The 12,694-nt window shown below is 45.4% G+C and overlaps 1 protein-coding gene across 5 annotated transcripts in view; it reads left to right on the top strand.

The window, feature by feature from the left end:
- The window catches only part of TELO2 (telomere maintenance 2), a 41,380-nt gene that overhangs the window by 11,904 nt on the left and 16,782 nt on the right, over window positions 1–12,694 (top strand). For 4 of the 5 annotated variants that reach the window (XM_044980311.1, XM_044980312.1, XM_044980314.1 and 1 more), the window contains exons 9-12: window positions 1,778–1,914; window positions 2,817–2,905; window positions 4,032–4,142; window positions 9,066–9,154. In XM_044980311.1, coding sequence (XP_044836246.1) covers window positions 1,778–1,914; window positions 2,817–2,905; window positions 4,032–4,142; window positions 9,066–9,154 — 426 coding nt within the window. The remainder of the gene's footprint in view (window positions 1–1,777; window positions 1,915–2,816; window positions 2,906–4,031; window positions 4,143–9,065; window positions 9,155–12,694) is intronic. The other variant, XM_044980313.1, reaches the window with a different exon arrangement.

Genomic DNA, 12,694 nt, shown 5'->3' with positions numbered 1-12,694 from the left:
GAACATCTGTAGCACTTTCTTTTGAAGACCTCATAGCATTTTGAATAATTGATTGGTTAATTTTCAGAACATTTCTGTGATGAGGTAGGGTGCATAGATTTTGAGAAGGAGCAGTTGGGCCCGTCAGATCCTCCCTGTCTCTCAAGGTCCTGGAGAGAGGATCTGCGGCAGAGTAGGAAATGGAACTCAGGTCTTTGGACGCCCATTCTTGAGTCTTAGCCAGGACTGTCGTCCTTCTCCTAAACCATAATCTAGTCTAGTTTAATTCAGATATGGGTTATGGGGGTGTGGAAATATAGAACATTATCATAGCATAATATCATAATAGCAAGACAAAAGAGAGCTGTTCTGTTTTAGAGTGGGAAACCTTGATTGTGTGATTCTACTCATTGTGTGACGACTCATGTTCTGTTAAACCCAGTGACTAATGTAGATTAACTCATTCAGCCCGTTAGATGTATGTGTGGCAGAGAAAGAGCTCTTCATTGTGCTGCTCTTCAGCATGCTATGTTCTGTCTGGCTTAGGATAAGGAGTGCTACTTAGTGGTTAGAGCAGACACTGGAGGTTCAGAACCAGGTGCCGAAAGAACTTCTGGGGACCTGTTGGAGCAGTAGTGCTGTCAAACACTCCTGGATTCTGTTCCCAGCCCTTACACTTACTATGTGACTTTGGATAAGTCCTCTCTGATCCCTCTTTGTAAATTACATTAATATTTGTTAAATAACAAAATTACAGTAGACAGTTACTGACAACGGTCAGGCTGCTGGTGTGCTGAGACCACTGCCTATCATGCTGACTGGTCTCTCTCATTGTTTGCTTGTGCACCCTGTCTGTCTGTCTGTCTTTATCAACCTGTTACATTTTTTCACTCTGTGTCTGAACAGCGCCCAGCACAATGGGGTCTGGGTTCAGGACTAAGGCCTCTGGTGCTACCACAGTACAAATAATAAATGATGATTCACCTACACCCAGGTGGCTCTTGAGAGGGTGAATTAACTTTCATGCAGTGCTTTGAAAACATAAGTGCTATTTATTATTATTTATTAGAAAACAAGTTTATTTCATCCCAGCCAACTCAAGATTCTTCTGTTAAAGCCTGGCCTTGTATAGATACAAACTATGGTGTGTTAATGAATGATCAAATTTCTCACTGGCTGACGTTAGAGAGATGTAAGCTTTTATTAGTGAATAGCGGTCAACCTGTCAGCAGTCAGAATCTATTTGGGGAGATGAAAGACAGCTGCCACTCTGAACAATGGGTTCAGAAATGCCACTGGTAATTACCTGTCACAGCTCAGGCACATGGTGAGAAGTATTCCTCCCTGTGTGAGTTCCAGGTTGTTGCACTGAGCAAAATGGATGCAATTTCCATAATAACACAGTCAGCCCATTTCATCTGTCATAGCAGTTTTGAAGCCATTGGATTTATGCCTGGGATTAATTTGGCCTAACACACTTTTTTGGTATTTTGGTAAACTCTTTTATTAAAACAAATGTTCTAGGATGTATGATGTGTTTGTACCATTGTGTTTGGCTTCAAAACCTAGCCCTGTTGCATATCTTCCTGACATGACGGGGAAAGAAAACCAGCTCTGCAGAAAGAGAATTGCTGCATAGAATCTGTGTCAGCCTCCACCCCCAGGCCTTTGTCTGTCTTTCTGCCTGTAGTTGGAGTGTGTAGCTAAAGATTTGGGCTCTCAGCTGGGTGTGCTATCTGGGAGCTGCCATAGCCAGGGATGCTGTGCTCACTCTGCCATGTGCTGCTTGTCTTTTCAGAGCTTCTCACCAGCATGATGGGAGGGATGAAATGCCACCTGGACAGCAACTTGCCACGGGTTCGGCGTCTGGGAATGATAGTGGCAGAAAGCATCAGTTCCAGAATAACTACAGATGGGCCCTGCCTGAAATTCCAGGTGAGATTACAGTGATGCCTGATTCTGCTGTGCAGGGATGGGGAGAAATGTCCCCTTTAAAGCAGGTGGTTGTGTTGCTGCTGTCATTGCTGATCCCTACTCTCTGGAAGAGAAGAGGGGTACCAGTACCCCTCAGAATGAGGGGATATCAATTTGCAAAATGGAATTGCATTGAAAAGATGCAAAAGCAGCATAGAGGATGTGGGCAAGGGCAAGGTGAGGGGTGCATGGGAGGGTGTGGTGAGAGAGCGAGCATATGCCTCAGGAGGACTTGGTCACAGCCAGGCAGAGTCAAGGAGAACTCTGATATGACAACAGGGTGTAGGATGGCCAGCTCCAAAATTAAAACTACTGCTCGATTTCTATATCATGCAGCACCTGATCAATGGGAGGTGTCCCACTGAAATCTCCTTCAGCGGGAGTTGATTAGAGTCCTAAAACTGGGGTGAACACCCAGAAGGAGGGTGTGTAAAGTCACTGGTGGTTGTAATTTTCAAGACTGAGTAGGGGATTTAGCCACACAATCCCCATTCATTTCAATGGGAATTAAACCCCACAGCTCCTTACTTGCCTTTGAGAACCTTAAGTGTTGTTTGCACAGCATCAGCTGTAGTGCTGCATTGTGACTTCAGACCTGTTAAATGCTTTAAAGATTATAAATAACGCTGAGACCAAATCTGACCAAGCAATAACTTGTATATCGTGAGCCCAGTGTGAAAGGTGCATATGGCTGAGATTGCAAATCTCCACATGCATTTATCATTAGTTTTTAAAACAGTGAAGGATCAAAGGCCTAATTCTGAGAGGTGCTGAGCTCTCATAACCTTCAACTGCAGATTTATTGTATTTAATTGACGTAAAAGCCTCCTCAGCATACAGTAACTTCTATTTTGCATGTCTAGTATGAAGATGATGATGAGACCAGAGAGCTAAAGTCTCTCCAGCAGACAGCCCGACTACAGCTCCCTGTCACCGACCTGCCAAATGCTGGGTGAGATTGCCACTCATAGCCATATATCTGCCTAGAGCACAGATACCAGGCAAATCATTCTTAGTAAAGGCTATGAAGACAAGGCCTACCTCTGACTATAATCCTTCCACTTTGGTGGATGGTAAACTCCAGACAGACAATCCTAGCTCTGAAGGCAGGAAGTCTGTATTTGTTAGAATCCGCTAAGGTGTAAATTGCTGTAATCTTCACTGTGCTCTGCATTACAGTTGGCTGTCTCTCTGCAGCCAGCATGTTTTTAGTTCAAAGGTCAAATGGAAGCATGTTTGGAATTGTGTGTCTGATGGCTGCATTTCCTTGGGATTCTTGTAACTCTGCGTGCCCTTGAAGTGATCCAAATGGGCTGGGGAATCTTTGGGTATCTCAGGGTAAACCGGAAGCTGTGTCTCCACAGCCTATCCATTGCTAACTGAAATACAGTATTAACTTCTGTCCAAAAGCATTAACTTCTGGCTATACTCTGACTTTCCATGGGATTTGCTGTCTGAAGATCTCAGAGCACTTTACAGAGGTTAGTGAGTGAAGCCTCCCAATGCTACTATGAGATAGAAATAGTGACTGAGAAGTGGAGGGGTGAAAGTGACGTGCCCAAGGCTACATGGCAAATTGCTGTCAGAGCTGTGTGGAGAGATCAGATCTCCTGACTCTGTCTTGTACATTAACCACTATTGAATGGTGCCTCCTGATTTGTTCATGGTTTTCATAGCTCTTAAGAATACACAGGCCAACACTTCCTTTGCCCTGAGATGACTGTGTGTCTGCTCTTACCCAAAGTGTTTTGGGTTCTCTCCATTAGCACAGTCTTAATCTTTGTTAGGAACTAAAACAAGCTCAGTTGGCAGTCCAGGGAACTAGCTCATGCTGTCTGCCATCTCCACTCTTCCTCCATCATGAGGTCTCCCCACACCTGTACAGCTACTCTAGCTTTTTCTCCTCATAGCTGGGCCATTCTAGGTGAACCCACACTGAAATGAGATTCCAGTGCCTACTGTAGATAGAGGGTGTGGATTGGGGGTTTTACCTTGGAAAATCTAGTCTCCTGCTTGTGATCATGGATTTTTATGATCCTTGTTACTTTATGCCTTTGACACTTTCTCATTGCCAACAGCAGGAATGACAGTCCATCTGCGACACCAAAAGCTGTGTCAAAACGAAGTGGGAACCCACACCCAGCAGCCTCTGCAGTTCCAGAGGAGGAATCTGACTTGGAACTTGACAGGTACATGCAAGAACTAAACTACTAAGCAAAAAGCTGATTTGAAATAAAAAGTAAATGACAGATCCTTGAAAGCTGACTGTGTGTGAGAGGCTGTACTGCTCAATCTGAACTGGGGAGCAAATCAGGCTGTGTGTAAAGGGTAATTGCAGATACAGGTGTGCTCGTGCCTAATTTTTACACCCAAATTGAACCCAAGCCCAAGGAGGCCAAGTTGTTTTCCAGCCCAGCCAAACCCAACCCTTCTCCCCAAACCTGTAAGGTTGCCCCAGTGGGAGCTGTGTGCAACAGCTCCATGCAGTGCCATAATGGGCATGTCAGTGACCATGGTGCCCACTCCACGGGCCAGAGAAGGAGAGCTGACCCGAGCCTGAGTGGGCCCGGTTGTTTTCTGACCTGGACCTGACACTTCTAGACGCTCTAGAGCTCTAAGTGCAGATCAACATTCCAGGCTTACTTTGTAGTTTTACTGCCTGTGTTGTTGATTTTGCTATTTGTGTTTATTTCACTTAAATTGTTTAGACACCTATTGCCCTGCAGAATGTCCCGATTCCACTGCATCCTTCAGACTTTATATGTTTGTTTATCAGGCTGCCCATTTTATTACTGGACATGCTCTAGTCTTTCATATATGGTGGTAATATATTTGCTACTTGAGTCTCATAGATTCTTGGGTCAGGGGAGTTGCTCTCTAGCTGAAGCACTTGCATGTTTTGGCTAGTTGAGATCTGTAGCCATTTGCCCTTCTGGCTGTCTCTGTCTAATGGGGCTTGTCTACCTCCCAAGGGTGTTGTGAGAGTCAATGACTGTATCTTTGTAATGTGCTTGAGAACCTTCCACGGAAGTGGCTATATTGGTGCTGTATATTTATTATTTTGGCCAGTTCATAATAAGCTGAGGAGCTAAATGGGAGTCTAGAACCTTAGTGGATAAAATTGTTCTGACAGTCCCCCCTGAATCAGGGTGCATATGCTTGGTAAGCTTCTATTCAAGTCTCCTCTAAAGGATACACCTTCATTTCATTTTACTAAGAAAGGGGGGGGGGGGAAATAGGTGTTGTAACTGGCATGGAATTGGCTCCATTCTGAGTGAGGAGAGTCCATGAACTGCTCTAAGAGGAGGGTCCTGTTAAATTGTGGGCATCAAAGGAGGACTTAATTTCACAGTGACCTCATGCTCCTTAGCCTCTTACTGTAACCATCTCTGCTGCCTGTAGCGCAAGAGTGTGAAAGCCTAGCTCATTGGGGCTTCCAAGTGCCTCTTTTAACCAATCTTATCAAAGCCTTCCCTGAAAAGGCTTCATAGGGGTGTTTAAAAAGGTTTTTTCAATGAGAAACATTCTCCTGAATGTGATGAGCATAATGCTGGTCTCTGTCACTCAGAGGAACTGGTTTGAGAGCGAGGGGGAAGAGGGGGATCTGAAAGCATGCTATAAATATTAAACAAATTAAACCTCCCAAACACTTGTCTGACATGGGTGACTGTTACTATCCCCATTTTATAAATTGGGGGAACGGGTATGTCATTCCCTCAAATTGTGCCTCACAGACTGTGGTCATGCTGCATATAGAATCTTCCTGTATTTGACCGCTAGATCAGGCTTCAGAGTTGGTCTGTCGGATTAGTTGCTTTACTCTGCTACGGAAAAACACCCTCTGTAACATCTGTGTCCAAGAAATAAATTCTGAAATTTTTTTCTAGTTTTGTTTTTCTTAATGGAAAGCACTTCATGTGGGAAATGAAGTTAGAGCCCTGCCTCTTAACAATTCCGACATGCTGCTCGCTCATCACATGAGGCACAGGGTGAGTGCATGCAGTCCAAAGCCCTGTGCATCTCATTCCCTTGTGGGAAAATTCTGTAAGCTGAAGAACACTGTTGTCCTGATCTGTACATTGTGTGAAAAGAGCCTCCATCAGCAGCTTGGGTAGTGGGAGGATAAGATGTCAACAGCTCTGTTGGTGAGGCATGTCAGTGTCTGATCTGAAACTGGATCAGCCAAGGGAGCATCCTGACTCTCAAAAATATGGAAAGACCACATAGAACATAAAAACATAAAAATGGCCCTACTGGGTCAGACCAAAGGTCCATCTAGCCCAGTATCCTATCCTCCATGAAGTTATCTAGCTCTTTTTTGAATCCTGTTATGGTCTTGGCCTTCACAACATCCTATGGCAAGAAGTTCCACAGGTTGACTGCGTTGTGTGAAGAAATATTTCCTTTTATTTGTTTTAAACCTGCTGCCTATTAATTTCATTTGGTGACCCCTAGTTCTTGTGTTATGAGAAGTAGTAAACAACTACTCTACACCAGTCATGATTTTATAGATCTCGGTCATATCTCCCCTTAGCCGTCTCTTTTCCAAGCTGAAAAGTCCCAGTCTTATTAATCTCTCCTCATACAGAAGCCGTTCCATACCCCTAATCATTTTTGTTGCCCTTTTCCAATTCCAATATATCTTTTTTGAGATAGGGCGACCACATCTGCACACAGTATTCAAGATGTGGGCGTACCATGGATTTATATAGAGACAACATGATATTTTCTGTCCTATTATCTATCCCTTTCTTAACTATTCCCAGCATTCTGTTCGCTTTTTTGACTGCCGCTGCACATTGAGTGGATGTTTTCAGAGAACTATCCACAATGACTCCAAGATCTCTTTCTTGAGTGGTAACATTTAATTTAGATCCCTTTATTTGATATGTATAGTTGGGATTATGCTTTCCAATGTGCATTACTCAACATTAAATTTCATGTGCCATATTGTTGCCCAGTCACCCAGAAAGATAGAAAGAAGTCTGAGTCCAAGATTGTGATTTGGAAAGACTTTGGGAATTGCACAGCTGGGCTAGACAGTTGTTAGGGAATTACACAGTAGTGTCTGTAACTTGAAAATGTGCCTTTTAAACATGGGAAAATATGGCGCTGCATGGATCGGAGATAACTTCAGTCTTAAATGGGTATTGAAATTAGCTACTGCCTACGTCAGAGGAGGGAATGTTTTATCAAAGGTGAATGATGTCTTTTTTTTTTTAAATCTTGGTAGCCCAGCTGGCTACTTAATTTAGCTACTGCAGGCCTTCACTACCCAGCCCCCATCCAGAATTGTCATACTGGGTGGATGGATTTCCCCTTGCTATAGACTGCTGGCTAGTGCCTGAAACAGTTAACTTCAAGCTCCTTGAAAGTAATAGTCTGCCTCTTTCCAGCAGACTGTGCAGAGGAGTCTGTACATGTGGAAACTGGTGGGTTTTAGCCCATGAAAGCTTATGCCCAAATAAATTTTAGTCTCTAAAGTGCCACAAGGACTCCTCCTTGTTTTTGCTGATACGGACTAACATGGCTACCACTCTGAAAAAAGTCTTTGGTCCAAAACTGAATCCAGGCTTAAAATCAGATTTCTTTATCCAATAGGCTATATTTTGTGGCTGTGAATGCAATCTCATCCCATTAGCCTGGATGTGAGCACGCTAATGTCATGGGACAAAAAATTGGTCTGAAATAATAATGGTTCTCTGCACAGTCATTTTTATCCATTAAATTACTCTGTATTTAATTCCCCCTCAAGTAATTGTCTGAAATACCTAAAAGGCACCAAGCCCACGTTATAGATTGAGCCTCCAAATGTCCAGCTTAATAAAGAATGTTTTTATGGTAACAAAACCAAAGGCACATTATGTGATTTGCACGTGCTGTCTCCTGAATTCCGTGGTTAAACACTCCCACATCTCTGGAGCCCTGCGTGGATACAAAAATGTGGATGTGGATCTGCATCTGCCAGGATAAACCCGCGATCCACTAGCAGGTTTTTACCTCTATCTGCAATCCGCACCCACAGCAGCAAGCCGTCTCACAAGGGCTAGGGAGAGGGGGCAGGGAGGGAGCAGAGATGAGCAAGTGGGAGGGGGGAGGGATAGCTCAGTAGTTTGAGCATTGGCCTGCTAAAACCAGGGTTGTGAGGTCAATCCTTGAGGGATTTAGGGATCTGGGGGGAAAAAAAAATAGCTGGGGATTGGTCCTGCTTTGAGCAGGGAGTTGGACTAGATGACCCCCTGAGGTCCCTTCCAACCCTGAGATTCTATGATTCTAAGTGAGGGAGCAGGGTCTTGCAGAGAAGAGACAGTGTGAGGGCAGGGACTGGGGGTAAGGGTGGTGTGGAGGCTGGGCTTTGAGGAGAAGGGGCAGCGCAGGGGGTAGGTGGGGGGGAGGGAAGGGGTGTCACATCACATGCTACTCCCGGGGGCAAGTGAGCAACAGCACCTGGAAGCAGCAGCGTGGGACGGAGGGGTGGGGTGCTGGGGCCAGTGCTGCCTGGCCGGGCCATGGTGGGGATGCTGGCCCTGTCCACCGAGCCTGAGCCACTGGATGGGAAGCGGCATGAGAAACGGGTGCTGGTCAACCCCAACTCTGGCCTGCTGCCCAAGCTGGACACCGCAGGCCAGGCTCCGCTGGACACAGAGGCAGGGCTTCTTCCTGACCAGTTTCTCCCTTGTTACAGTAACATAGTTTCCGCTTTCCATTGGCCTCTGAGCTCCACTTGTTGATGTCTTTAGGGAAGTGCAGGAAAGGGTTTACCTATTTTACATGCCTCCCTGTTCATCAGCAGAGCAGTTAAGGAGTAGCAGATCTTTAGAGCCCTGCATGGTTGTATCCGCATCCACTCCACTATCCACAGTAATGGTCCATGGATATTCATGGATTTGCAGAGCTCTACCCATCTCACCATCCTCAACGCTTGATAACCAATGCTTCCTTTGTCTGCTGGATCCTTGTAGGTTGGGGTACCGAGCAACCTCTGTTTGGTGTAAGGATGGAAAGGTGAGGAGGGGGGAGAATGTGCCCTGTCTGTCCGTTTAGCATGAAGGAGGAGAAGGTGACATGGTCAAATCCACATGGACTAATTCATGCCTACGCTTCTTTCACAGTGATGATGACCTCATTCCTTATGACATGTCAGAGGATAAAGAGCTGAGGAAAATGAAAGCTCCTGTCTATATCCGAGACTGTATTGAAGGTAGGAGATTCTGGGTAGAGTCTATTGAATCTTCACTTGGAAATGCTCATCTCCTACTCTGTTCTGGGGTGGTTCCTGGTACAGGCTAGTTTTTGTTAGTTGACTCAAAGTTGTGGTACTTCGGAAATTGGTGTTCCAGTTTTGAATTGTTAGTTCCTAATGGCATGTCTACACTACAAACTTTTGCTGATGCAAGTTATGTCGGCATAAAGCCACCACACTTGTGCACGTGCATACTTGGCTCCTTGCATCCACGCTGGGCATACTCACCTGGGGTGTTTGTTTCAATGTGCAGTGCACCATGGGAAGGTATGCCACGGTCCAGTGCTCTGTCTTTTGGGAAGTTTTGGCAGTGCACAGTGGGGCAGAAACAAATTGCGCAAGGGTGACTGCTACTGCAGGATCAAGTTCCCATCATGCAACTTTCTCCACCCCATAATGTCATCTCTATCCTATCATTTTCATGCCTATTTTGAAAATCCAAAGAACCTGCCTGGGGCCTGTTGCTGTCCACTATCTCCGACCAAAGCATGTAGCATGCATTATTGTCATAAGCATTGCAAGCACAATATTCATGATACTCGGGTATTTGCAGTCACAAGAAGAGCTCCGAGGAACATGATGATTTGCTGAAGAGCAGATTGCTGTGGGACATAGTGAGAACCATATGCAAGGTTGTTCGTGGCATTCACGGAGCAGGTGCAAATGGTGGAGTGCTGCTTCTGGGTCTGAGATACGAGCACTGACTGGCAGGATCACATCATAATGCAGGCTTGGGATGACAAGCAGTGGCTGCAGAACTTTCCGATGTGCAAAGCCACATTCCTCAATCTGTGTGCCAAGCTTGCCGCAGTCATCCAATGGAGTGACACCAGAATGAGAGCTGCACTGACAGCGGAGAAGTGAGTGGTGATTGCACTGTGGAAACTGTGGTCAATGGGAAATCATTTTGCAGTTGGAAAATCCACTGTGGTGGCCATTGTCATGCACAAGTGCAGGGCCATTAATCGTCTCCTGCTATGCAGGACTGTTAGACTTAGCAATGTGCAGGATATAATGGTTGGATTTCCAGCAGTGGGGTTCCCGAATTGCGGTGGAGCGATAGGGATGCGTGTGCATCATCTATTTTGGCACCAAACCACCTTGCCACAGAGTAAATCAACAGAAAGGGCTGTTTCTCTAGGGTTATGCATGTGCTGGTGGGTCACCAGGGACACTTCACCGACATTTGGCTGGCCAGGTAAGGTTCATGACGCATGCATCTTTAAGAACACAGGACTGTTTGGAAAGCTACAAGCAGGCACTTTCTTTCCTGACTGGCGGATTACCACTGGTGATCATGAAATGCCAGTGATCCTGGGAGACCCAGCCTACCACTTACTCATAAAGCCGTACACCAGCCACCTCGACAGCACCAAAGAAAGAGTCAACTGAGGGCACAGCAGGTGCAGCATGGCAGTTAGGTGTGCTTTTGGAAGATTGAAGGGGTGCTGGCAGAAGAATGGATCTCAGCGAGAAAAATATCCCAATGGATGTAGCTGCCTGCTGTGTCCTGCATAAAATCTGTGAAGCAAAGGGTGTGACGTTACTGCCAGGATGGAGGTGGAGCTTCTGTCTTCTGAGTTTGAACAGCCAGACACAAAATCTATGAGAAGAGCTTAGTGCAGAGCTATATGGCTCATGAAAGCTTTGCAAGAGCACTTTAACAGCGAGCCACAGTAATTCGTTCTGGTGTCCTGTGCTTTACCTGGCCCTGCTGTTTGGGGAGATGTGCTTGGTGTACATCTGTGTACATAACACTGGCAATGAACCTATTAATTTTGTGCTGCTTGCTGTGCATTTATGATGATTACTCTGTGCCACTGATCCTATGAGTTTTTTGTGCATTGTGACACGATAACTTCTAAGTAGTGCTTTTACTGCTGCCAGGCATTATGTAGCATAGGTTGGGAACTAATAAAGATGGATTATTTTCCAAACAATAGAGTTTTATTGAGTAATTAAAACACTTCAAAAACAATTATGTGCAAGTTAAAAACAAATGCATTAAAACCTTAATTTATGAAACAAAGCCTAAAGAAGGGGAAGGAACATTCATATCTATTTTAGCTACATGTATGTCAACCTTAGTCCTCTCAGGTCAGTGTACGTGAGGCTCTGGTTGTCTCTAAAGTTCTCTGGCGTGGAGAGGTAGGGATAGGGATGTGGCCCCTGATGCCCTGTGGAATGTTGAGGGGGCATGTAGGGAGGTGCTATACTGGAGTTCTCTATGGACTGCAAAGGGAGTCCAGCCTGGGATTGTTGAACCTGTAGGTCTTCAGGAGTCTGCGGCACCTGTGTTTTGCAGCCAGAGAAATCCCATTATGTCCTGATGCATCTCCCTCTCCTGGGCCTTTCTTCTGTCTGCTCTTTCCTTCTCCATACAGTCTGCAATATTAATCCTCCAGGCCCTGTGCTCACTGTCCAATGCAGCAGTGGCTTGAAGGATCTCGCTGAACATATGATCCCAAGTCCTCTTCTTTCTCTTCCTTGTCTGGCTCAGGCGTTCTGCGAGTTTGGAGGGGGAACTCCTCAAGGTTGCAATGGCAGTAGCTACAGATAAAACACACAGAGGTACCATTGTCCATATAGTCACAACAGAAAGTGAAAGTTAAGGTTCAGAATTCCCTTCCATTGCTCCCCTAGAGTTTTAAACAAGACTTGCTGATTGACACTTCTGCTTGGGAGTGCTTGTGCACAGCACCACTCTCAGCACCAGCCATGGTGAGTATGGCACGCCAGGGGTGAGGAAAATGAGGAGGGAATTGCTCGGTTGCATGAAACTGAGTCTAGGGCAGTGGCGCTGAATATGGGTGTGAGGGGTTGTCACCCCTGGGGTGCAGTGTGGAAGCTGTGGGAACTGCTGCATCTCTCTAAGACACACAACTAGGTTGGGGACAGCTAGCCTCACGCAGGCCCTGTTATCACCCAACATGACAGCAAGTAGTGCCACTCATCCAGACTGGACTGAGTGCAAACAGCAGACCCCAGTCAGTTTCCCATCTCCTGAGGCACCCCCCCCCCCTCTGTAGTATAAACCCAAAATTATGTTGTCTTGTACTGTACAGGGATCTGCACAGTATAAGCTCATTAATATGTCCTCCCCTCCCTCAATGTAGAGAGGAATATGCACATTTGTGGTAACCAAGCTGAGATTTTTCCCCAGACCCGTCACTTAAAGGCACACTGGTTTAGGTTAAAATATAAACAAGTTTATTAACTACCAAAAGAAAGATTTTAAGGGATAACAAACAGATCAAAGCAGATTATCTAGTAAATAAATAAACTGAAAACTAAGCCTAAAATACTAGAAAGGATATGAATTAGCAAATTCTAACCCTGGCTTATGATACAAGCAGGCTTGCAGATTCTTAAGGGATAAGCTGCATTTGTTCTGCAGCCTGGGATCCCCTCCCCCATTCCAAGTCTTTTTCTTTAGGTGCTTCTCTCAGGTGTTCAGTTGTGGGTAAGTGAAGAACAATAGATGATGTCACTTCCTGC

This window comes from Mauremys mutica, chromosome 11, assembly GCF_020497125.1.
Source record: "Mauremys mutica isolate MM-2020 ecotype Southern chromosome 11, ASM2049712v1, whole genome shotgun sequence".
NCBI classification, from domain to species: domain Eukaryota; kingdom Metazoa; phylum Chordata; order Testudines; family Geoemydidae; genus Mauremys; species Mauremys mutica.
The sequence above is the reverse complement of the archived record's forward strand: the minus strand, read 5'-3'. Positions and strand labels throughout refer to the sequence as shown.